The sequence below is a fragment of the Mercenaria mercenaria genome, chromosome 17, assembly GCF_021730395.1.
Source record: "Mercenaria mercenaria strain notata chromosome 17, MADL_Memer_1, whole genome shotgun sequence".
Classification (NCBI taxonomy): Eukaryota; Metazoa; Mollusca; class Bivalvia; order Venerida; family Veneridae; genus Mercenaria; species Mercenaria mercenaria.
The window spans coordinates 32,822,724-32,849,842 of NC_069377.1; the positions used below are offsets into that span (position 1 = coordinate 32,822,724).

General features: G+C 35.4%; 1 protein-coding gene across 18 annotated transcripts in view; it reads right to left on the reverse strand.

Annotated features, from left to right (window-relative positions):
• LOC123536165 (MAP kinase-activating death domain protein-like) overlaps positions 1-27,119 on the reverse strand; it is a 115,623-nt gene that overhangs the window by 78,865 nt on the left and 9,639 nt on the right. For all 18 annotated transcript variants that reach the window (XM_053527613.1, XM_053527611.1, XM_053527604.1 and 15 more), the window contains exons 3-6: positions 10,770-10,911; positions 7,803-7,961; positions 5,250-5,381; positions 1,528-1,641 (exon numbers count right to left, since the gene is read on the reverse strand). In XM_053527613.1, coding sequence (XP_053383588.1) covers positions 1,528-1,641; positions 5,250-5,381; positions 7,803-7,961; positions 10,770-10,911 — 547 coding nt within the window. The remainder of the gene's footprint in view (positions 1-1,527; positions 1,642-5,249; positions 5,382-7,802; positions 7,962-10,769; positions 10,912-27,119) is intronic.

Below are 27,119 nucleotides of genomic sequence, written 5' to 3' on the forward strand. Positions count from 1 at the left end.
AATATGCCTCAAATCAAACTCACATTACCATTTGATCTGTAAATCTGCACTCTCCCTACTAAGGTAAGCAGGCAGGCAAAAGGCAAGCCCTAGTGTATGTTCAAACCATGAACTGTGAAAGACCTAATTTGTTCTCCTTAATACTGGTAAAAAAAAACAACAAATGTCAACAAATATACATAAGTGTATGCATGTGTATGGCCTCTCTATATATAAAAGGAGCAGAAAAACTCTGTTTTCTCTTGATCTGAGACAATTTAGCATCAACTGAGAATACTTTTTAAGTCTCTTGTGATCAACACAAAACTGTGGACATTTCTATAGCTGTAGACAATTCTTCCCATAAGAACAATATGTTCTTATATAAAATAACAATAAAGCAATCAGATTTATTTTTTGTCTTTTTCTCTTTGACCTACAGATATGACTCAATCACGAATGGCTTTTTTTCTGAGTAACTTGTCAATACTCTATGATTGCAGAATCAGATATTTCCGTGCAACCAAAATTTTACAAAAAATAAAAATAGTCACTATTTAATCAGGGGCCTTGAAAATTGCAAGTATCTTGTTTCAGGCCAATGTCAAATTCCATATTCATTAAATTCTACTCTTTCTTTTGTCATATAACAATACTAGGAAAAAATGCCTCTTCAATTTTGTCCTTGCTGGTATTTCTCAGAAAAATATCGAAAGTTGAACATACCCAAATCAGATATTTCAAAGACTGAACTTTGTCATTGTACAATTACTTATTACGACGGTAAATCGTTTTTAAATCATGCATCACTGACACAACTAGTTTCTTAACGCAATAGTGTTTTACAAATACAGATCTATGTATAAATACAGTGGCTGAATGAAATGAAGTAAAATCATAAAATTAACTAGAAAAAATATATCCCTCGTCAGTATTTCTGATTCTACAATAGCTTTTCTAATAGTCTCCTCGTGACACATCCCGTATCACCTGTTCAGACAACATTCTGTGCATCAACAATTACAAGGTAAGAATCAATAAAAGAGTTTGTTCTTATTTCCCTTATCAAATAACAAATAAATAATTCAACACAGTACATAATATTATATGTCATGAGAATGTTATCATACTTTAAACTTGGATGTTATGGAAAGTTTGTGCTATTAAAGGACCTTTTTGTTCCTTGAATACAATTTGAAAGAATAAAAGGAAAGTGAAAAATACCAGAAAATGTTGCTTAAATGTAAATGACCACCTTAAATTCTTGATCAGAATAATTATACAGCTCTCGCCAGCAAGAATCATTTGAGCCATGCCATGAGAAAACCAACATAGTGGCTTTTTAACCAGCATGGATCTAGACCAGGATCCATGCTGTATGCTAACGGTTCCTCTAATTGCTAAAGGTTTTGAAAGCGAACAGCATGGAGCCTGACCAGACAGCGCGGATGCGCAGGCTGGTCTGGATCCATGCTGGTCGCAAAGCCACTATGTTGGTTTTCTCATGGCACTGCTCATTTAAATTAGCATCTCACAAAACAGGCTTACCTTGTTTGAGTCGAGATCAACGAGCCATATATCCTCCGGTAACAAGAAATCTTTTTTGTACAAGAAAAAACTGGCAGGAACTCCTATCAAATAGGGGGTGGGGGCTAACAATAGCTGAAAGAAATAAAATTCATTGCTTTGAATCTGTTAAACATTTTATCTTTCATTATATAATATGCCTACTATAAAAGGCATTAAAATTAACTAAAAACTATTTCACAGGAACAAACAAGAGGACCATGATGGTCCTGAATCGCTCACCTCTTCCCACATGACCCAGTTTTGAGTAGGACGTCGTTTTTTCTATTATTTGACATAGTGACCTAGTTTTTGAGCTCATGTGACTCAGTTTTGAACTTGACCTAGATATTATCAAGATAAAAATTCTGACCAATTTTCATGAAGATCCATTGAAAAATATGGTCTCTAGAGAGGTCACAATGTTTTTCTATTATTTGACCTATTGACCTAGTTTTCGAAGGTACGTGACCCACTTTTAAACTTGACCTCTAGAGATATCATCAAGGTGAACATTCTCACTAATTTTCATCAAGATGTCATGAAAAATATGGCCTCTAGAGAGGTCACAAGGATTTTCTATTTTTATACCTACTGGCCTAGTTTTTGAACGCACATGACCCAATTTCAAACTTGCCCTAGATATCATCAAGATGAACATTCAGACCAACTTTCATACAGATCCCATGAAAAGTATGGCCTCTAGAGAGGTCACAAGGTTTTTTTTATTATTTGACCTACTGACCTAATTTTTTAAGGCACGTGACCCAGTTTCAAACTTGACCTAGATATCATCAAGGTGAACATTCTGACCAATTTTCATGAAGATCCATTCAAGGGTATGGCCTCTAGAGAGGTCACAAGGTTTTTCTATTTCAAGACCTACTGACCTAGTTTTTGATCCCAGTTGATCCAGTTTCAAACTTGACCTATATATCATCAAGATAAACATTCAGACCAACTTTCATACAGATCCCATGAAAAATATGGCCTCTAGAGCGGTCACAACGTTTTTATACCTACTGGCCTAGTTTTTGAACGCACATGACCCAATTTCAAACTTGCCCTAGATATCATCAAGATGAACATTCAGACCAACTTTCATACAGATCCCATGAAAAATATGGCCTTTAGAAAGGTCACAAGGTTTTTCTATTATTTGACCTACTGACCTAGTTTTTGAAGGCACGTGACCCAGTTTCGAACTTGACCTAGATATCATCAAGTTGAACGTTTTGACCAAATTTCATGAAGATCTCATGAAATATATGGCCTATAGAGAGGTCACAAGGTTTTTCTATTTTTAGACCTACTGACCTAGTTTTTGATGGCACGTGACCCAGTTTCGAACTTGACCTAGATATCATCAAGATGAACACTCTGACCAATTTTCATGAAGATCTTTTGAAATATATGGCCTCTAGTGAGGTCACAAGGTTTTTCTATTTTTAGACATACTGACCTAGTTTTTGAAGGCACGTGACCCAGTTTCGAACTTGACCTAGATATCATCAAGATGAATATTCTGACCAACTTTCATAAAGATCCCACAAAAAATGTGACCTCTAGAGTGGTCACAAGCAAAAGTTTACGGACGCACGGACGCACGCACGCACAGACAACGGACGCCGCGCGATCACAAAAGCTCACCTTGTCACTTTGTGACAGGTGAGCTAAAAAACAACTTCATGTTATTTCATTTTTCAATTTTCTATCAATTCATTTTTTTAATTTTCTATCATTTTATCAGCAGATTCTGACAATGCTGTGAACCTTATGTGACAAATATTTCCCATATACTGTCAATTCCTTTTTTTTGTGGCATAAAATTTCATGATCTAGGTTTCAGGACATTAATTTGTCGACATTTAACCTATTCCAGTGTTCCCTGATTCTGTACTAGTAATAACTTGTTCTATACAAGTAACTAAAAGCTTTCTCACATCAATCAGAAATGGAGGATTATGACTTCAGACACATTGTCTTCTGTCAAATACATAGAGCATGCCACAATGACACTGGCGTCAAACTCTCGACTTCTCTCTTCACAGTCCTGTATTCTACCTACTGAGCTATGGGCTTAACCTTTACCCTGCTAAATTTCTAAAATGGACTGGTCCATCATTCAATTTATGCAGTTACACTTATTATTCAAAGGGGTGTTCACTGAAAATTTACTGACTGAATAGCAAACAGTCCAGACCATGATCAGCCTGCACAGATGTGCTGGCTGATCTTGGTCTGCACTGGTCGCAAAGGCAAAACCACTTGCTACCAGCAGGCTAAAGGATAAATAATTTTCAAGTTAATTCATAAACATAATGGCTTATCATTTTTTCTAATGGTGTCTGGTTATCCCTCAATATTGCCTTTCTTTGCCTGGTAACTAAGTAGGTTTCTATGCAAGGTATATGCCAAACGAAGGAGTTCTAATGGACTTCATGCAGATATGTAATGTTGCTGCACTTTAATCATTTAATGGAATCAGCTGGAAGCTCAGGGACTTTCAATCTCTGATCAAAGAGCAAAATGCATTATGACAGTGGTTTGATGCTATGTTGACTGCAACGTTGGTTGCTATGATGGTTGCTGTGATCGTTGTCATGCAAACCGCATGCTGAGGTTAAAAGGAACAACATATTTCCTTCAATACTTAATTAAAGGCATAATGAATGTAAAAAAATAATATATTTTATAATTATGTGAATCACACGTGTCTACTTGACAAATATTGGACATTATACAGTTGGACCTGCCTTAGTGGCCACCTGTATTAAGCAGGTACACACTTTAAGTCACTTAGTTAACTTCCCAAATAGTTTTGTGTTCTAATTTTAACTTCTCTTTAACAGCTACCTGTTTTAAGCGGCCAGCCAAGGCAGAGGCACAATTCCTACAAGATATTAATTTTAAAGTTATCACGTATTCATCAAGTTTTATAATAAAATACACTCAAATTTCCTCCTCTCTTATTCATACAGCTATAAGGCTGGCTGATTTTCCAATAAACAATGACGCCCTGTTTATTAGAACCCCATACCATGAAAGTCATCAGACTCCAACTGTCCTACTGAAGGTAGAAATCCCTTGGCCCACTGCCAAAATCTAGGCCTTTAAGGCAAGCGGCTCCTTAAGACAAGTTCAAACCGATGGCTGTTTAATACAAGTATGCTTGTACGTTTTTTAACTAATGAAAAACGCGAGGAAAAAGTCAAAACTATAATGATACTAAAACAAAGCCTTCAGTCCATATTAATCTGACAACCTTATGCTTCTTTAGCTAATAAAACATTGACATTGATGTGTGTCACAGCTGCATTTAGCTATTATACTTTAAATACTGAATGTTAATTGATTTGGAAAGAGCTTTATGTCCAATATAACATCTTTGTAAAGTGGTATATCACCTATACAAACAAAGGTCAATTACCCATTGGGATCTTGATCTCAGCCATGAATAATAATCTAGACTCAGCCCTCGGTTCACATTTTTTTAACCTGAGTTCAAGTTTTCCTGCATGAAATGTAAGTTAAAATGTTTAAGTAAGGTTACTGATAAATTTCTCCTTTTTTACTTTTTGACAATTTTCAGCCCGATTTTGACACAGGATCCACTTATTAAATGAAAAGGTGTCTTCAAACACGACAGATATGCTAAATTTCCCCGTCTAACTGGTGAGTAATCATAAAGACGGTAGACGTACCTGTTCAGCTGATGACATACACGTTGGCAGCAATGGTATCACAGGGAACATATATTCTAACGGATACAACATCGACACAAATGCCATAACACTCATTGTCAGTGCGTTGTAATCTCGAGATTGCATAATTATCTGAAATATATAATACCACATTATCATGCTAATTGGTTCAAAGAACATGAAACGTGTGCTTAATGTGTCAATAATTCACAATAGGACAATAGTCTTTGAAAATGTGTAACAAAGTTTAAGAAATAGGAAACATTTAGTAGTTAAAAGATGGAGGGCTGGGGTGGGTTGTGGTGGGGAGAGGGGGGGGGAGAACTTCCTTGTGTCACAGGTTGTGTGGTTTATTTTGGACACATTGGTCGAGAGAGATAAGACCCCCCTCCCCAGTTCAATTCCTGGCTACTCCCATTGGGGTGGGTCCTTGGGCAAGGCACTTTATTATGATTGCTTCAGTCAATCCACCTCTAAATGCGTACCAGCAAATTGCTGGGGGTAAGGTATACTTGGTTTTAACTGTTCTTAAAATAGGGTCACTCAAAAGCACTTTAAGAGATGTTCATTTATAAATTTTCACAAAGCAACCCTTAATAAAATTACCTTTACCTTTTTAATGAGGTTGTGGGTAAAGAATAGTGAGGTTAGATTTTCTATGAATTCATACTGGTTACAGTGAAATCATTAATATTTTTGGGTGTCGTGTTTTCGCATATTTTCTGGCCAAGAATCTATGAAACTAAATCCTAACTAACAAATAAAATTTTCATTCATTTTATGTTCAAAAGTTGACATCATTTGTTTTGTTTTATCATTTTTTTTTTCAATTTTGACAAGAACGGCCATTTCATGGAGACATGAATGCATGAATTAAAAAATTTTATGATAAAATAAAATGGGAATTTAATTTGTTTGTTTGAGTTCCATAGAAATTTGTCACCATCCAATAGTGTAATTAAATCACAGAATATCATATTAAAAGACAAGCAATGTGCACTCACACACTGAAAACAAGCGTTATATTTTCCCAAAGATATTATTTTCCACTCTATGATTATTTTCCTAAAGACATCCATCATCTGTTTATTTTCCCAAAGATATCTACCATCTTTATGACTAAAATGCGTCTTCGCCTTTCTAATCTAATTAAATGGCAATGTGATTCAATTCTTTTTCACCCTTCACTGGGCACCAAGTAATTTACAACAGATTTTCCCCAATAAGGAAGGCATAAGATTTTTTCATATTGTTTACAAATATCCAGAAAGCCGTGATTATGGGAACCTAGCAAGCTGAATCTTCAGAAGTAAAACAATCAATACAAGGAGTGATAAAAAGTCCACCAGTGTAATATAAGCTTTTGTTGTTTTTTTAACCTTTACCCTGCTAAATTTCTAAAATAGACTGTTTCATCATTCAATTTGGACAGTACCATTTAAAATTATCATTCGAAGGGGAGTTCACTGAAAATTTACTGACTAAATAGCAAACAGTGCAGACCATGATCTGCCTGCATGGATATGCAGGCTGATCTTGGTCTGCACTGGTCACAAAGGCACAACCAATTGCCGCCAGCAGACTAAGGTTAAGTAAACATGGCTATTTTTCATGGCGCAAAAGATAAAAGATTCTTTCTCAATATATAGCAAGGCTGATAAAATCTTTTGAAACGATCAGCTTAATTAACCCTTGGGTCAGCCTGCGAAATACTATATATAAAATCCACAACATATGTTCACTAAGCTCATATAAATAATAAATATAAGTGTTGTAGAAGTAAGAGTACTGTCTTTTTACAAAGGTCAAAAAAAACCCCAAGGATCCTCAAAACACTTTATAATTGGGGATGAAAAGGTCGAGTCTTATAATTAGCTGTCACTTAAAGTAATACTGCAACAAGTAGGTTATTTTTAATCTTATTGCAAAGCCAGTAGCCAAAAAACAAAACAAAAAATGGAACAATAACCTAAACTTATCTTGCACACAATAATAATAAATCAATATATTCAAGTTTGAGCTAATCATCTACTTCAAATTCCCAGGGGAGTATTTCATATATAACAAGATGAATGATAAATGAGCTTGCCTATTAATTTTACATACTTTGTGCAATATTTTATTTATACTGTTGCAAGATGATTTAAAACCCTCTCAACTGGTATTCAAAAGGCATTAACTAAAATACCAAATCTATATAAAGATAGAAAACTGCAAAACTATTGAAATGACCTATCTTAATATATATTTATATATATTCCAATCTGTCTGTAAAAAAATGAAAACAGTGGTCTTAAAATTTGTTGACAGGACCTGGCGGTCACTTAACACAGGTTAAGGATCTTTTAACACTGCTTATGGATACAAAGGAAGAATAAAAAATGGCATTGCCTAAATTGAATGATGGACCAGTGCAATTTAGAAATTTAGCAGGCTAAGGGTTAAAAAACTGAAATCCACAAATTCATATTCCTGAGAAAAAGCTGTTTATGTCAAAACCATGAAACTTTCAAACCCATAAAACTACTGTAACATGTTTTCACAGTATCTTACTTTGAACTCCAGCATAATAGCAGTGAGAACTTTGAGACAAGTTTCTACCCCAAGAAGCTCTAACGGCAGATGTAACGGGAAATCTACCAAAGAAAACCTAGTGTGATCTGGCAGTGCAAACAACAAAGGAGGCTGTACATCTCTGGGTAACACCTGAATCTGAAAATAGAATAATCTACATGACAATTACCTCAATTGGTAAAGTATATTCTGTAGAGTAATATTCAATACCATATATTTTCACTTATAAGACGTTGTTGTTAATTAGAATGGAATTCATACTTTTGTGTTAGATATAATAACATCTGCCAGCTGCAGGCTTTCACATGCTCGTTATGTTATTTATTCTCTAAAATTAGACAACATTTAATTTAGATTCCATAGCAATGAAAACAGACTGAAAATTATGCCCAATTATTTAGCTTTAGCATCTTAAAGGCAGTGGATGCATCACAACGACTGATCAATAATTCCCGTTCAATCAATTTTTCTCTGTTTTTTTTCTTCTGATTTTGGCATTCTCCAGTTGTTAGCAAAACCATTGCCCATTATGACCTATATTTACAACTTCAAAGAATGATGAAATAAAAATCTCACAAAGTTGCTGATTGCCATTACAAGTCCATTACCCTAAGAAAATATTTCCGCACATTTCCTAAAGCCTTATATAACATTTCATATGAATCAGATGGGAAGGTGCAAGCTATTTTAGGTAATCTTGCAAGCACTAGTGTAGGCGAGCCATCATATTAACTGTCATAAGTTGACTAATGTAATATTACGAGAATTCCTCGATACAGTGATTCTTATGATTATTAGTAATATGTAATTTGACATTTAACTACGTATTTTATGGCCGGTAAAACTTTTAATGAATCATTGGAACTTCAATCCCTAAAAATGGAAAGTGAAAAATCCAAGGTTATTATCAGAATACTCGTAATTATATTAAGGAAAGACTTAACCCTCAAATTGTATTTAATAAAGCAACATTTTCTGAGGAGGAGAACTTTTCTATATAATTATATGAACAAAAAGCAAAATCAATTGGGCAACTACACACTGAAATTTATTACACTAGCCAAAGAGCTATAAAAATAAATAGATCGGCAACTTCAAAGGCATATAGAACAAATCTCGCCAACATCCCGTGATAACTGAATGAGATCTCATTTACCGGAAATGATGCTTTCTCCACGCGCCATTTTGTATGCGAAAGCAATTATTTATCGGTATATCAATTATCACCATATAACCACGCTTCTTTTGATGGCAAGAAACGTGTACTTTGTGTCTTAAGACTATTTCACATTAAACTAATGTTGTTTTAGAAGCTAACATGTAATTTAAATGTAGTTTTAAAGGTACAAATTGTAACTCCATGCTCGCCGATGTTTGTTTTTACTAAGATAACGCCGATTCACGCTCTGACACAAGATCACGCGAGATTACAGCCAGTTGCCATTCTGTGTATTTTATACTTCTTTGCACTAGCAGATCCATGTTTTACTGGATGCAGATCCATGCTCTACTGGACGAGTAGACATAAACATTGTATAATAAAATATTTTATGACCAAGTTTTATTATGGCTATGTCTTAGACAGTAATCCTGTTGAATAATAAGATCATAATTGGAACTAGCTTAATGTAACACTAAAAATTATGTACAGTAACTGTCTTGAGGGTAAAAGTCTATCAAAATGCTTTTAAGATAGTGGACCAGAAAATACACTCAGTAATCTCTGTACAATTATGTTCTTGTAATGGGTTTCCACATTCTACAGAAGTTCACAAAGCTCATACATGTACATGCTTTTCTTTCATACCGCAGAATGACGAAATCGCAAATGGAGAAAACATATTAATGCTTCATACATAGAAAACGTAACAAAATGGAAATTTACGACAATCATTATTATTTTGGGTCCCCTGTCTTAATGTAAAATACAGAGCTTTTACTCAAAGGCCTGAGAACCGAAAAAACTGACAAGTCATAGCCACATTATTTGTGTATTGTGAAGTAGATCTGAAAATAAAGCTCTCCTTAAACAGTGAAATGTCTTGAAAGCGTTTTACCAACAAATGATATGTATGACAAAACTATCTATTTTCATTTTCTCACAATCTTTTCAATTCTCTTAACTGGTTTCGTCCATTTTTCTATAAAGGCCATCTGTTTTCTAATGTATTTTCCCACATAATCATAAGCTAACAACACATAATGAAGAAAAATCTATACACAATTCAAAGTAATGGCTGCTATTTTTGAACTAAAAATAAATGCTTGCCTCAAAGATAAATGCTGATATAGTCTTAACAACAAAAATGATGCATTGCATTGTGGGTATAAAATAAATCAACACACAATGATTGCTTCTTGGTAAATGCAAGAGCTTTTGCAAATACAAGTAAAATCTGAGCGTTTCTATCTGTCATGAAAATTGAGCACTTAGTCGCAGATACAATACCTCATTTCCTGTGAAAGCAAGGTTTTAAATGGAAAATCCATGGAAATCTTGCAGACAAGACAAAGCATCTCTATTTAGTCTATGTTCACTTTGGTAGGAATGTGTATAAATTTTCAGTGTAACTACATGTACTGTGAAATCATTAATATTCGTGGAGGACTAATCTTCGTGGATTTAGTGGTTGAGTCAATCCACGAAATTTAATCCTAACGAACAAGTAAAATTCCCATTCATTTTATGTTCAAAAGTTGAAATCCGCGAATTCATATCCCCACAAAATTGCCGTCTTGACCAAAACCACGAAATTTCATGCCCAAGAAATTAAATGATTTTACAGTAAATAAAGATTATGTTACTGTATCATGTTCTGACAAGTATCTTCCCAAGGTAACCTTAATATGAAGACTATGGTTTCTATGGACACCAAATTCTTTATTGAGAGGATGATTTTTAGGACTATAGTTTCCATGGTAACCGAATCTTGTCCTGAAACTTACCTCGACTTTGGTTTTCCCTGGAACAGGTACAGGGGCACTCAGCAGTCGTAGCACCCATGTTTCAATCTCTCTGATCTCATGAACCACGAGGCTTGAAACGTTATCGCTGCCCTGGCCCGTCAAAACACCCCACACAGTATCCCTGCAACAAAAATAATAAAGCATAATAAAAATAGCATAAATATTTTTTCTAATAAATTGGATATAATATGTGAAATAATTTGTTTCTGTGGATTTTGCTAAAACAGATAAATCAAGGGGATAATTTCATGCATCAGTGGATTTTTCAACTTTGAACTTGAAATGAGTGGAGATTTTATTTGTTCATTTAATTTCATGGATTGACTCAACCGTGAAATCCATGGAAGCTAGTCCCCATGAATACGTAATTGATGTTGCAGTATTTAAGAAATGGTTTAATAAAGGAGCCAGTATAATAGCATTATAATAGGTTGTAAAGTCTTAATTAGAAATGTGAATTCATGGTGCCGTGAACTGAAGTGTCAGATCAATCAAAGCTCCAGATAAGGTTTTGTGCAATAAGTAACGGTACTACATGATGTTTTGTGAAATTAGTAGCGGTACTACCTGATAACTTGTGAAATTAGTAACAGTACTACCTGATATTTAATGGAAATATTAACAGTAAACTACCAGATAACAGGCAAAAATTAGTGACAAGGAAATCTGTTATTGATACCACTCGACTTACTTTTGAAATAAAATTAGTAAGACTCTTATATCAACTTTGGCTAAAAATGTGTCATATAATTACAAAACCCTGATTTATTTGTTCAGAACATCAACATGTATCTGTTAACGAAACAGTTTTATTATTACATGTTTATTTCTTTCACCGATGAAGAAACATGTGTAAGCAGTGTGTTCTTTTTAATTTCTAATTTCTTTTTCGACCTGATCTTGATTTCAAAGCCTGCCTGAGTGCCTCTCGACGCACTGCGTGCTGCCATTTTATTTTGACTGGATTGGTAGGTTGGAAAAAAAAAAGAAGCAAAATAATGCACGAAGTAGTAAACCAGTCTATTGCTTTTCACGTATTAAATATAGTACCGGAAAGATATACTGGGTTACAGACCACCAAAGGCGCAACTCAGCGCAGACATGCAATACAGCTCGATCTTCCTTTGAAATTGGTAATACTGTTTACATGTCGTACTGATACAACCGCATTTTAAAATAAATTCGTACTGATACGACCACATTTTAAAATAAATTTGTACTGATACGGCCAGATTTTAAAATGAATTCGTATCCAACCCCAAACAAATTCTTATTTACGAAAATACAGCCTCAGTCTATCTCCTGATATGATGGAGCTCTGGATCAATCCATTAATTCTGGATGAAATAAGACAGACCTAAAAGACAGAGCAAGACACAAATATTTCCAGTTCCAGGAAGAAACTCTTAATGGCTCAGAAGGGAACAGTATATTACTGATAATGTCCAAGGAACTTTTGTTTTGCCATAATACATGTTAATCAGTAAAATATTAACAGCAAACTGCCTTACTTCCTGGTGAAAAATCATCCCCAACCAGGACTAATTAAAAAAGATAATGATTAATTACTACAAAGACCCCGACAGCATTTTATACAGACATCTAGAACCATGTAAAGTTCTTATTTTAATCATAAGTATGTAGAATCAGTTGTATTGCATCAATTAATGATTTCAGCACACTTGTATTGTATTGCATCATCAATTAACAACTTCCAGCTTTCCTGTATTGCATCAGCAAAATTAATAATAATTTTTAGCTCTCTTGTATTGCATCAACAATAAGTAACTTTTCGCCCTCTTGTAAAATGTATTGCATAATTCTAGCTCTCTTATATTGCATCATCAATTAAAATTTTTCTGCCCTCTTGTATATTATCATCAATTAATTAATGTTTCTAGCTCACTAGGGCTGCATCATCAACTAATGATTTTAGCTCACTTGTATTGCATCATCAATTAAACAATTTCAGCTCATTTTGTATTGCATCATTGATTGTATTGTACCATGTATTGACAAGTTTTGAACTCACTCATACTGCACCACAAATGAGTGTATTTTACTTCACTAATACTGTATGATCAATTAACAATTTAATTGTCAGCTGCCCGATGATAATGTATCATCACTTAGCAATTATAAAGCTCACTAACACAGCACTATCAATGAACAACCTTTCAGCTCACTTGTTTTGAAATATAAAAGCTCACTGTATTGTATTATCCAATGAACATTTTCTACTGTTAGCTCTCACATAATTGCATCATCATTCAACTGTTATTAAGCTTACTGCATAACATCATCAGTTACGAATTTTTTAAGCTCACTCAAATTTCTACATCAATTAAAAAATTTTCAGCTCACAAGTATGTATATCATCATCAATTACTAGTACAGTATTTTAACCTTTAGCATGCTAGATAAATTGTCGTCTGCTGGAAATGTCGTCTGCTAAAATTGTAAAGTTCATTCAATTTGCTCCAAAATTGGAAGAAATATTGTCAGAGTACACGGCTACTAAACGCTAGCTCCACCACCAAATTGTGGTGATAACGAAAAGAGCTATTGACATTTCCGTGGTGCAGCTATCGCCCGTTTGAAAATGTAAACATGTGAGTAAAATTTATATTTTATCTTATTTCTTTATTGATAAAACTTTTTTCGAAAATCGGAGAATGTAGTTCCGTGTAACAACTTTTTTACTAGAGGTCGGCTGTAATTTCATTAAAATATTATGCAAATTGTGGTGCCAGGAGCTTTTCTACCAAATTTGACAGTGGCATATTTTCATATCGGCTAGTATTCGAACACCATTCCGATGATAAGACACACTGTAAAAACATACCTGCGCATGCAAATCGTGTAGAACTGAATAACACGTATTCCCATACACCAAAGAATGACGAAAAACACAGTAAAAAGTTAAAACACGACTATTTTTGAAAATGGTGGCGCTATCACCCAAGTGGTTGCGCTATACAGTAGTGGTGGCACTGTTGTATATGATTAGTGGCTGATATATTCAATTTTAAAATATGAAAATGTCTGACTGCAAGCCACGGAAATTTCTACAATAATTGATGTTATCAACTTATCCCACACTACACCCAAGTTACGTTACTCAACAAAATACATGTAGTAACCTGTACATGATCGTAAAATAATCTACATGTATATATGGATTCAGATTGTACATCTACGCTGTATTGATTAATCATATTTAATTGATGGGAATTGAAAATGTACTGTACTTTTCAGAAAGAATTGTGAAGGTAGGGTCTTTTGTTTACAATGCATGCAAACGACGTAAAAATACGAAGGCAAGTAACTTTCAGAATCTTAATATAATAATATGTTTGAAATAAAAGTATTGCTACTATTTTTCATGACCTGAATTTAAAGTACACTTACGTTTGTATTTAGGTAGAATATTTAAAGGTTAGAAATAATTATACATTAACATTTTAATTAAACAAAGGAAATTTATTTTGACTACAAGAGTCCCAAGGGTCTATGAGTATTTTCTTTTGTTTTCTTGGATAGAGAATGTTTCATAAAGGCAAATAAACTATGATCGTGTTTTTCTTTGAAATTCTTTAATAACACAAGAGATCACAGAGTGATCTTGGCGCCCACCAATGTGCCATTTTTGAGTGTTCCAAATTTCTAGACTTGACCAGCTCAAGGTCAAATTTCATTTCCGTACACAACACTGTGCATGTGGTCCAAATTCGAAAGCTGTAGCTGGAGAAATGTGAAAGTAGGTCACTAGGTCAATGTCAAGGTCAAAGTTTGTTTCGGTACACAATCCTATGCATGTGGTCCAAATTTGAAGCCTGTACCTTCAAAAATGTGAAAGTAGGTCACTAGGTCAATGTAAAGGTCAAAGTTTGTTTCGGTATACAAAACTATGCATGTGGTCCAAATTTGAAGGCTGTAGCTTGAAAAATGTAAAAGTAGGTCACTAGGTCAAAATCAAGGTCAAATTTTTTTTTTGGAATACAAAACTATCCATGTGGTCCAAATTTGAAGCCTGTACCTTAAAAATGTGAAAGTAGGTCACTAGGTCAATGTAAAGGTCAAAGTTCATTTCAGTACACAAAACTATGCAAGTGGTCCAAATTTGAAGGCTGTAGCTTGAATAATGTGAAAGTAGGTCACTAGGCCAAAATCAAGGTCAAATTACACTTCAGAACACAAATCTATGCATGTGGTCCAAATTCAAAGCCTGTACTTTCAAAAATGTGAAAGTAGGTCACTAGGTCAATGTGAAGGTCAAAGTTTTTTTCAGTACACAAAACTATGCATATGGTCCAAATTTGAAGGCTGTAGCTCGAGAAATGTGAAAGTAGGTCACTAGATCAAAATCAATGTCAAATTTAATTTTGAAACACGGAACTATGCATATGGTCCAAATTTGACGCCTGTACCTTCAAAAATGTGAAAGTAGGTCACTAGGTCAAAATCAAGGTCAAAGTTTTTTCCAGTGCACAAAACTATGCATGTGGTCCAAATTTGAAGGCTGTAGCTACAGAAATGTGAAAGTAGGTCACTAGGTCAAAATCAAGGTCAACTCATGTCAAGGTTCATCTTGCCACTCAAAAATATACATGTGGTCCAAATTTGAAGGCTGTAGCTACAGAAATGTGAAAGTAGGTCACTAGGTCAAAATCAAGGTCAACTCATGTCAAGGTTCATCTTGCCACTTAAAAATATACATGTGGTCCAAATTTGAATGTTGTAGTTATTGACAAGAACATTTTAAAAGCTTTTCCCTATACAAGTCTTTATGAACCATGTGACCGCCGTGGCGGGGCCATTTTTGACCCTAGGGGCATAATTTGAACAAACTTGGTAGAGAACCACTAGATGATGCTACATTACAAGTATCAAAGCCCTAGGCTTTGTGGTTTGGACAAGAAGATTTTCAAAGTTTTTCCCTATATAAGTCTATGTAAACCATATGACCCCCAGGGTGGGGCCATATTTGACCCTAGGGATATAATTTGAACAATCTTAGTTGAAGACCACTAGATGATGTCACATACAAAATATCAAAGCCCTAGGCCCTGTGGTTTTGGACAAGAGGTTATTCAAAGTTTTTCCCTATATAAGTCTATATAAACCATGTGACCCCCAGGCGGGGCGATATTTGACCCCAGAGAAATAATTTGAATCATCTTGGTAGAGGACCACTAGATGATTCTTCATACCAAATATCAAAGCCCTAGGCTCTGTGGTTTTGGACAAGAAGGCTTTCAAAGTTTTTCCCTATATAAATCTACGTAAAATATAGAAATAAACAAAGGGCCATAACTCACTCATAAATTGTTGAACCAGTCTGATTTTCAGGGGGACACAACTAGGGTACCAATACATCATTCTGACAAAGTTTGGTCAAAATCCCCCCAGTAGTTTCTGAGGAGATGCGATAACGAGAAATTGTTAACGGAAGGACGGAAGGACGGAAGGACGGACGTCGGACCACGGACGCAGAGTGATTTGAATAGCCCACCATCTGATGATGGTGGGCTAATAATTCCTTGCAGGAATATTATCAGTTAGAGAATGTTGGTGTTTGTTTTGTTCCGGATGCACCATCATTTTGTATTACTGAATGCCGTAACAGCGCCACCACTACTGTATAGCGCCATCACTAGAGTTATAGCGCCACCACTTTTAAAAATTCCTGGAATATTTCTTCTAACCCGAGATTCTATTATTCATGGTGTGTACGTATATAGTTATTTATCATTTCTACACAATTTGCATGCGCAGGTATGTTCTAACAATGTGTCCATTAATCGGAATGGTGTTCGAATACTGGCCGATATGAAAATGTGCCACCGTCAGATTCGGGAGAAAAGCTCCTGACACCACAATTTGCATATTATTTTAATGAAATCACAGCCAAACGCTGGTTAAAGTGTTGTTACACGGAACTACATTCTCCGATTTTTGAAAAAGGTTCTATCAATAACAAGAGATCACAGAGTGATCTTGGCGCCCACCAATGTGCCATTTTTGAGTGTTCCAAATTTCAAGACTTACTGACTAGCTCAAGGTCAAATTTCATTTCCGTACACAACACTGTGCATGTGGTCCAAATTCAAAAGCTGTAGCTTGAGAAATGTTAAAGTAGGTCACTAGATCAATTTCAAGGACAAAGTTCTTTGTACACAAAACTATGCATGTGCATCAAGTTTGAAGGCTGTAGTTTGAGAAATTTGAAAGTAGGTCACTAGGTCAATCTTAAGGTCACAGTTTATTTTGGTACAAAAAACTATGCAAGTGGTCCAAATTTGAAGGCTGTAGCTTGAGAAATGTGAAAGTAGGTCACTAGGTCAATGTCAAAGTTTGTTTCGGTACACAATCCTATGCATGCGGTCTAAATTTGAAGCCTGTAGCTACAGAAATGTGAAAGTAGGTCACTAGGTCAATCTTAAGGTCAAAGTTCATTTCGGTACACAAAACTAAGCAAGTGGTCCAAATTTGAAGGCTGTAGCTCGAGAAATGTGAAAGTAGGTCACTAGGTCAAAATCAAGGTCAAATTTTATTTCGGAACACAGAACTATGCATGTGGTCCAAATTTGAAGCCTGTACCTTCAAAAATGTGAAAGTAGGTCACTAGGTCAATGTAAAGGTCAAAGATTGTTCGGTACACAAAACTATGCAAGTGGTCCAAATTTGAAGGCTGTAGCTCGAGAAATGTGAAAGTAGGTCACTAGGTCAAAATCAATGTCAAATTCTTTTCGGAACACAGAACTATGCATGTGGTCCAAATTTGAAGCCTGTACCTTCAAACATGTGAAAGTAGGTCACTATGTCAATGTAAAGGTCAAAGTTTGTTTCGGTACACAAAACTAAGCATGTGGTCCAAATTTGAAGGCTGTAGCTTGAGAAATGTGAAAGTAGGTCACTAGGTCAAAATCAAGGTCAAATTTCATTTTGGAACACAAAACTATGCACGTGGTCCAAATTTGAAGCCTGTACCTTCAAAAATGTGAAAGTAGGTCACTAGGTCAATGTCAAGGTCAAAGTTTTTTCAGTGCTCAAAACTATGCACATGGTCCAAATTTGAAGGCTGTAGCTACAGAAATGTGAAAGTAGGTCACTAGGTCAATACCAAGGTCAACTCATGTCAAGGTTCATCTTGCCACTGAAAAACCATACATGTGGTCCAAATTTGAATATTGTAGGTTACTGACAAGAAGATTTTAAAAGCTTTTCCCTATATAAGTCTATATGAACCATGTGACCCCCAGGGCGGGGCACATATTTGACCCTGGGGGGATAATTTGACCAAACTTGGTAGAGAACCACTAGATGATGCTACATAACAAATATCAAAGCCCTAGGTTTTGTGGTTTGGGCAAGAAGATATTCAAAGTTTTTCCCTATATAAGTCTATGTAAACCATGTGACCCCCGGGGCGGGGCCATATTTGACCCTAGGGGGATAATTTGAAAAATCTTAGTAGAAGACCACTAGATGATGTCACATACAAAATATCAAAGTCCTAGGCCCTATGGTTTTGAACAAGAGGTTTTTCAAAGTTTTTCCCTATATAAGTCTATATAAACCATGTGACCCCCGGGGCGGGCCATATTAGACCCCGGGGAAATAATTTGAATCATCTTGGTAGAGGACCACTAGATGATGCTTCATACCAAATATCAAAGCCCTAGGTTCTGTGGTTTTGGACAAGAAGATTTTCAAAGTTTTTCCCTATATAAATCTATGTAAATTATAGAAATAAACAAAGGGCCATAACTCACTAAAAAATTGTTGAACCAGTCTGATTTTCAGGGGGACACAACTAGAGTACCAATACATCATTCTGACAAAGTTTGGTCAAAATGCCCCTAGTAGTTTCTGGGGAGATGCGATAACGAGAAATTGTTAACGGAAGGACGGACGGACGGACGGACGGACGGACGGAAGGACGTCGGACCACGGACGCAGAGTGATTTGAATAGCCCACCATCTGATGATGGTGGGCTAAAAATATAAGATAAAATATAAATTTTACTCACGTTTTTTTCATTTTCAAACGGGCGATAGCTGCACCAACGGAAATGTCGATAGCTCTTTTCCTTATCACCACAATTTGGTGGTGGCGCTAGCGTTTAGTAGCCGTGGAGTAGCAAACAGCTTGGAACCTGATCAGACGCCGATTTAATCGGCGTCTGATCTGGTTCCAAGCTGTTTGCAAAGGCTGTTAAATTCGCCTGCAGCAGGCTAAGGGTTAATTATGTGACAGACTAATTTCAGCCAAGAAACCATGAAGAGACATATTTTATCAAGCACAGTCAACCACTTAGAAGGTTTCATACAATTAAAAATCGATTAGAAGGTTTCAAATAATGGAGGGTGTTTATTTTAGTCTAAGTGCTTCTAAATTCATTCTGCCTTGCCAATATACCAGCAACACTCGATGCTAAGAAAAACACTTCTTCAAACTTCGACTTAAGTGCACAAAAAATTTATTGCGACTGTTTTTAGACTGCAAAACTACCTTCAGCAAATCAATGAGGTACCATATATTTCAACAGAGCCTAAAAACACACAGATTTTCTAATATACTGATAACTTACTAAATTTAAACCTCTCACATAATCATTACAATATCAAGACCAGACAAGACAAGAGAGCTATTTCGCGGCTGGATGCTGGCATATGTTAGGAAAATAGAGCTACCACTGGAGCAATTAAATACCCCTGTAATACTGTTTTGTCAAAGGAAAAAAAAAATCATTAGTAAAGTTTCTGAATTGGCAAGATAAATTCTAGTAAATGAAGAAAAACTGGAGTGTATGGATGCCCTTCCCACCTTCATCCATTCCAGAAATCTACATTTCATGAACCTTGTCATTATAATGATTGTATGATGATGAATGATGTGAAACTATTTTGATCTATTCTGGCACTAACACTGGTAGAGCTAAAATGCACTAAAACATTAAACAGGGCTTTCAGGTATAACTGGGCATGAAATGCTTCTTTTAGAGTTATGGTCCTTGTGCCATATAGTGTGGATGATGATGTGGTACTACTATTTCAATTCTGAATAAAAGACATTAAGTAATAAAGAGACTGAGTGACAGTGCATCAAAACTTCAACCTGGAATTCTAAGTACAACGGGGGCATAATCCATAAAATACTGGTAGTCTGGTACCAGAGTTATGCCCCTTGTGCCATGTGATCTGGGTGATGTTATGGAACAACTGCTGTAAGTTTGAACCAAATCCATTTAGAAATAACTAAGACAGAGTGATAGTGCATCAAAGCTATCATTTAGTAAAAAGGGAGCATAATTAATGAAATATTGGTATGAGTTATGTCCCTACAATCATATGTGGATGATCATTAGGAATAACAATTTTAAATTTGAAGTAAATCCATCAAGTACTAACAGTGACTGAGTGAAAGTGTATCAAAACTTTAACCAGGATGTGAACGCCTGCACCAGCACAACGGCAAGTGGTATAGCTCTCACACTTAGCTAAAGGACTTCTTTTCTCGAAACATTCTACTCCTGTTGAAAATACAGACTAACGTAGGTGACAAATGTAGTTAACTGTCAGCTTGAACGTATTAACATTTACAGAAAGAGCATTTTCTTGACATAATGACATTTACAGGAAATGTATTAGCTTCATTTACTTAACCAACACGTTTCTCTAAGGCATGGTAAATGGTAAATCCCATCCAAGACTTTCTATAAGTATGTCAGCCACTCACAAACTGTATTAGTGCATGCTAAAACTGACAATGCACAAACTGACAATCCTTAAAACCTGACAATTCTCTACCTGACAATGCTCAACCAGACAATGTGACAATGCTAGCTCAACACAACATTAACGAGATAGCTTTGTGGCAGAGTGCCATTTTGAATGTGGACATTCATGGATTCACATCCCCTGCCACACTGAATCAAAGTCATGAACAAGAGCAGTCGGAGGACAGCAACGCTCGACTATTCAACAGCCTTGTCAACTGAATGAATATAAAAGTAGAAAAAGGAGCATAATTTTGTAAAATTGCAAAATATGGTTATGGAACCTGTACAATACATATCAGCTCATGATGATAGACAAGTGTATGAAGTTTCAATCCTTTCCCATTAGTAGGTACTGAGATATCACCTTACATACAAAAACTTAACCAAAAACAGCTAAGTCAAAAAAGGGGAATAATTCTATAAAAATACAAAGTAAAGTTATCTAACCTATGCACTGCAAGTCAGATCATGTTAATGAACAAGTGTGTTTAGTTTCAATCCATTCCCATTAGTGTGTACTGAGATACGGAGCTTACAATAAAACCGTAACCAAAAATTTCTAAGTCAAAAAAGGGGCATAACTTTGTTAAAAAGCAAAATAGAATTATGGAACCTGTACAATGTAAGTCAGTTTATCACAGTAAATAAGTGTGTGAAGTTTCAATCCATTCCCACACGTGGTTACTGAGATACCAGCTTACATACAAAAACTTACCCAAATAAGGATGCGAACGCCAACACCGATGCGGACACATTAGTGAATCCAATAGTTCCATCTATTCTTTGAATAATCAAGCTAAAAATGGTACAAATAGCTCTCTTGCTTCATGTTCAGTATCAATTAAAATGGAAAAAGGCTTCACTTCTTCAATAACACTCAATGGAAATCATCAGGAATGAGATGCGTACAGTGACCAAAATAAGTGGAGCACTTATATTGTGTCGCAATCCACCTTTGTTTTGTTTTTGCTGGTTTACTCTTAGCCACACTGACATAGTTAGATAATATGGAGACTTTTAGAGCTTTTAATACTGGAGGAAGACCACTACGGTGCCTCTCCTAGTATCACAATTGACCAACAAGAGCACCGCCTTGCGGGTGCTGACGCTCATCTGATTTTTTTTGTATAATAGAAATATTGTCCTACCCATGATTTTCTAAGTCTAAAAAGGGCCATCACTCTTGCAAAAAGCAGGATAGACTTATGTTTCTTGATGTACAGTGTCCACTTATGATGGTGAAAAACTGTTGCAAGTTTTAAAGCAATAGCTTTGATAGTTTATGAGAAAAGTTGACTTAAACATAATATTCAACCAAGAAAATGATTTTTCTAAGTCCAAAAGGGGCAATAATTATTGCAAAAAGCAGGATGGAGTTATGTTGCTTGCTGTACAGGGTCAGCTTATGATGGTGAACAAGAGTTGCAAGTTTTAAAGCAATAGCTTTGATAGTTTAAGAGAAAAAGTTGACCTAAACATAAAACTTAACCAAGAAATCTGATATTTTCTAAGTCCAAAAGGGGCCATAAATCTTGCAAAAAGCAGGATGGAGTTATGTTTCTTGCTGTACAGGGTCAGCTTATGATGGTGAACAAGTGTTGCAAGTTTTAAAGGAATACCTTTGATAGTTTAGGATAAAAGCTGACCTAAACATAAAACTTAACCAAGAAAACTGATTTTCTAAGTCCAAAAGGGGCAATAATTCTTGCAAAAAGCAAGATGGAGTTATGTTTCTTGATGTACAGGGTCTGCTTATGATGGTGAACAAGTATTCCAAGTTTCAAAGCAAAAGCTTTGATAGTTTAGGAGAAAAGTTGACCTAAACATAAAACTTAACCAAGAAATCTGATATTTTCTAAGTACAAAAGGGGCCATAAATCTTGCAAAAAGCAAGATGGAGTTATGTTTCTTGCTATACAGGGTCAGCTTATGATGGTGAACAAGTATTCCAAGTTTCAAAGCAATAGCTTTGATAGTTTAGGAGAAAAGCTGACCTAAACATAAAACTTAACCAGGCAACGCCGACGCCGACGCCGACAACCGCTCAAGTGATGGCAATAACTCATCATTTTTTTTCAAAAAATCAGATTAGCTAAAAACAAATCAGTAAAATATGAGGGACCAGTGATTAGAGGCAAGCCAGCAGATGCCTACAACTTTGCTGCAGAGCAATCTTTGTTATATATCACGAAGGTTTAAAGCTTAAAGCATACTGCTAAAGACCTTGCAACCTAGAATTAACACAAAATTATCGATTACTGACAATTACTTTATTAGTATCTTAACAACTCTGGTGCAGTAAGAAATCTAAATAGCTGAGTAGTCTATGGTTCAGAATTTGTAGTGTCGGCAAATTTTCCTTACAATGCTGGCTTTGCTTCTCTTGATTCTGACAATTTTTTCAATCAAATCACGGCAGAGAACCGTAAGATTCAATTATCTACACACACAAATCTATACTTTGTCTGGGACTTCTGGGAGGACTGAGAGCAACATTATACTATACAGACGTCACAGGGAATAAAACTTGCGGACGTCAGCAAGAAACATTGAAATTGTGTTTATTACAGCTATACAGGAAAGTCTGGTGACGTTTTTCATAATTTAGTTAATTTGTCTGTCAATCGAGAACTGATTCAGCAAAAGACAATAGCAATAAATGACACATTTGTGGAAACTCTGGAATTCATCTAAACAAAGTCAAAGTGGAAGATTTCATCGGTTATCAAAGTGAAATAAAGTCCCCCATTTCTTTCACTACAAAGACTGTTCTAAAAAAACAATCCATCACAAAGAAAATTTGTCTAAGGACAGAGGTTGGGATTTCATTTATATGCAAGAACTTGATATATCCAACTATAAGTGACTCAGGTGCCATGATAATTTAGTACACTCCAAGCCAGCCTTTTACATTCAAATGCACTTGTTTTCATGCCATTACAAGTTTCAAACAACTCCGTAAAGTGTACTGTACATTTAAAAAATACATTTGTTGGCTTTCAAGTCACAATGACACAGTTTAGGTCATGGCAACTTTTCCAGCTTTTCATGGCGGAAGAAGACAGCAGGTTCCCCTCTAAGCAATGTTTCAGGCACTGTATTAGACACCTTGGTACTGCAGGTTGAATCCCATCTATCTTCCGTAAGCCAGCTTGATGGCTTCCTGTCATGAAAAATTCTACACCTTAATTGAGGTTCGAACCCTACTGGTGACCAAGTTATTATGGGCAAGTGATTTGAAGTCAGCAACCTTAGCAACTCAGCCAAGGGAACAGTTTTTAGCGGACTGTCTTATTATTTTTAGGGATTATACTAAAGTATACACATACATCACAACCTCTCTACTGCTGGCAAGAGTATCGTCCTAATGAAGTGTGATAAATTTTTCACAATAATGCCATAATCACATTGATCTGTCTCCCCTGTATTTGGTCAATATTGCTCTATCGACATTCCAGGGAACTAATGGTTTCCCTGGATTGTGCGTGCTATATTTTCTCTGGCCTAATTTAATACTACGTTTCCAATATTTGCCACAGTATTGATTTCCTGGTAATTCCTCGATTCATTCAACTGAATCTGAAATCGCTAAGCAAAAAGCGGAAAGATCGTAGAGAGAGGGAGGGAAAACGAATGGGTATTATACTCCTGTGCCGTCAATATCCTCTAAAGATCTAGCTAGATAAATTGATTACATGTTTAAAATATTACAAAGAATCTCTGAGGAAAAATAATTCTATTTTTCACTGATAAGGACCTACAAAATGAGCAAAAATTTGGGCACACTAATAAAAATTTGATTGTTTACATTTTAGAACAAAATTTCTTTCAATCTTACATCTTGTAAATTTTGCACCAAGATATTTAAATTTTAGAATGAAAGAAACAGAATGCCTAAATCATATGTTTTAAAACGTTTGTAGAACCAGCATAACCATAAATGCAGCTTTCCATTGGTCAGTTTCAAATTTATGCTCAGAAGCAACCAATCAGATACTGGAGTTTGTACACTGGTCTCAAAACTCAATTTGTCTGCCCTGACTTAGCTCAATACATAGGGACAGCATTGATCTATACAGATCACAGGGTCGTGAGTTTGATCCCCGGGCGGGGCATATGTTCTCCGTGACGATTTGATAAAAGACATTGTGCCTGATATCATTCGTCCTCCACCTCTGATTCAAGTGGGGAAGTTGGCAGTTACTTGCAGAGAACAGGTTTGTACTGGTACAGAATCCAGGAACACTGGTTAGGTTAACTGCCCGCCGTTACGTTGGAAAATGGCGTTAAACCAAAACAAAAAACAAAGTAACAAACAAAACTCAATTTAATAACCTTGGACCCAGCACTTTACTACTGAGAACTGGTCTCAAATATCAATTTCCTGAGACAGTAACTCTCTAGAATCTGTGACAAATAAAGTGTATGCCTTGAGCAAAGACAGACCAGCAAGAGACTAAGTACATCCTTAAGTGAGAAAGGCACTTTGTTTGATTAATTGCTTCATCCTGCGTCATCAATAGTAGATTCATTCCACGCAGAAAGCGTAATTTGTCAAGTTACAACCAGTGAAGGAGTCCACAGCAACAAATTATTTCAGCAAACAACCAGGTCTGGGCATAACAGTTATTTGTAGGATAGTTTAATTTTCTGTAGATTTATTTTGCAGTGTAAATGCCACAGGGTTTGTCACCCAATGTACTTCACATCATGAAGTACAAACTGATGATTTTGTAAAGGCTTCAGTTTAATACTATATCACCTACCATAAGTACAAACTAATAATTTTGTAAAGGCTCCAGTATATCACCCAATGTACATGTACATCACATCATGAAGTACAAACTGATAACTTTTTAAAGGCTTCAGTTTAATACTATATCATACAATGTACATTGCATCATAAAGTACCAACTGTTAGTTTTGTAAAGGCTCCAGCTTAATACTCAGTACCACCAAATGTACTTCGCATCATGAAGTACAAACTGGTAATTTTGTAAAGGCTCCAGCTTAATACTCTATCACCAAATGTACAAAATGGCAATGTTGTAAAGGCTGTGCAAGTATTAATTGTCACCCACGATCATTCATATCAAAAAGCTAAAACTAACGACAATGAAAAGGCACTGTAGAAGATTTCATAGTAAAAGAAAGATTCCTGTTATTGATATATGCGACAAAGATGCAAACTGTACAAAAGACCTGACAGATAACATTGTAAACCAAATTTTCTATTGACATTATCAATGCAAAATTAACACAGTACAAATGTGTCTCCTGGCTACAGACAGGCACTAGACCAACTAATGAAAGGTAAATTTAAGTAAATAATACATAAATTGAAAGAATGCATCAATAATTGATTTCTCCATGGCATGGAAGACTAGGATGTGTGCTCGAAATTAATGATGAACATTTAAGAAGGTAGACAACTTGTTCAATATAATATAATACCAAAGAAAAACCGGACATATTCATAATCGTTAAACAAAGATATGAATAGGTAGCCGAGAAATTTAATATGCATCAAAATAAACCCACTTTTAAACCACTTTTATTTAATTGTATTCAAACTCAGTAGTATCAAAAATTTAAAGCTACAGGAATCCTAATGGCCTTCAACCTATCAAAATGGTGAGTTTTGAAAATTTGAATATTGAAAAAGACATGGCAGTCTGAAATTGAAGAAAATGGCTGATCACTGAGGCAGGGAATACAGGTACTACTTTTCTGGATTTCTAACGGTATAAAGTGACTTTCCACACCCAAGAATGTAGGTAGAAAATGTCAAAATGACCATTATGGACATTTCGTCTGTAAGAAATATGAATGTTTTTATATCTGGCTTCTATCAAGGGAAGATCAATCCTTTATTATGAGATTTGTATTATTTGAATACTGTGAACTCATCAATATTCATGGCGGACTAATTTTCGTTGATTTCATCATGTTGTGTCAATCCTAAAATTAAATCCCAATTAATGATAGAACTAACAAAGTTGCAATTCTTTTATCTTCACAAGTGGAAATATGTGAATTCATATCCCAATGAAATACCCATTTTTGCCCAAAATCCACAAAATCTTATACCCATAAAATTAAAATATTTTACAGCTTAATGAAAAATAATTTATCTCAGTGGGCATTGGCCAAAAGATAACAATTCTTAGGCTTAAATTAAGATACAAGCTAGAGTATGGACAGTTTAAGGATGCATAGATGTTTTTTTGTTTGTTTTTGTATTTTCCAACCTTAGAAATGAAAACAAAAACATATGTCCCATTTTGAATGGCTATATAAACGCCAGACTGCATTTTTGATCAGATTGTCAAACACAGTGTATCAGTTTGCAGCCATCTGTGTATAATATACATGTCTTCCAGCTATGTAACAAATACATTATAATGTGCATGACCACAAAAAGCTTTTGTTCTCTTCTGATACTATCTCTAAAGAAAATCAATAATACAATTATCTTTCACTGACTTCTTTAATGTATACTAACAACTAAGGGAAATGTAGCAGTTTAGCACCTTTATTT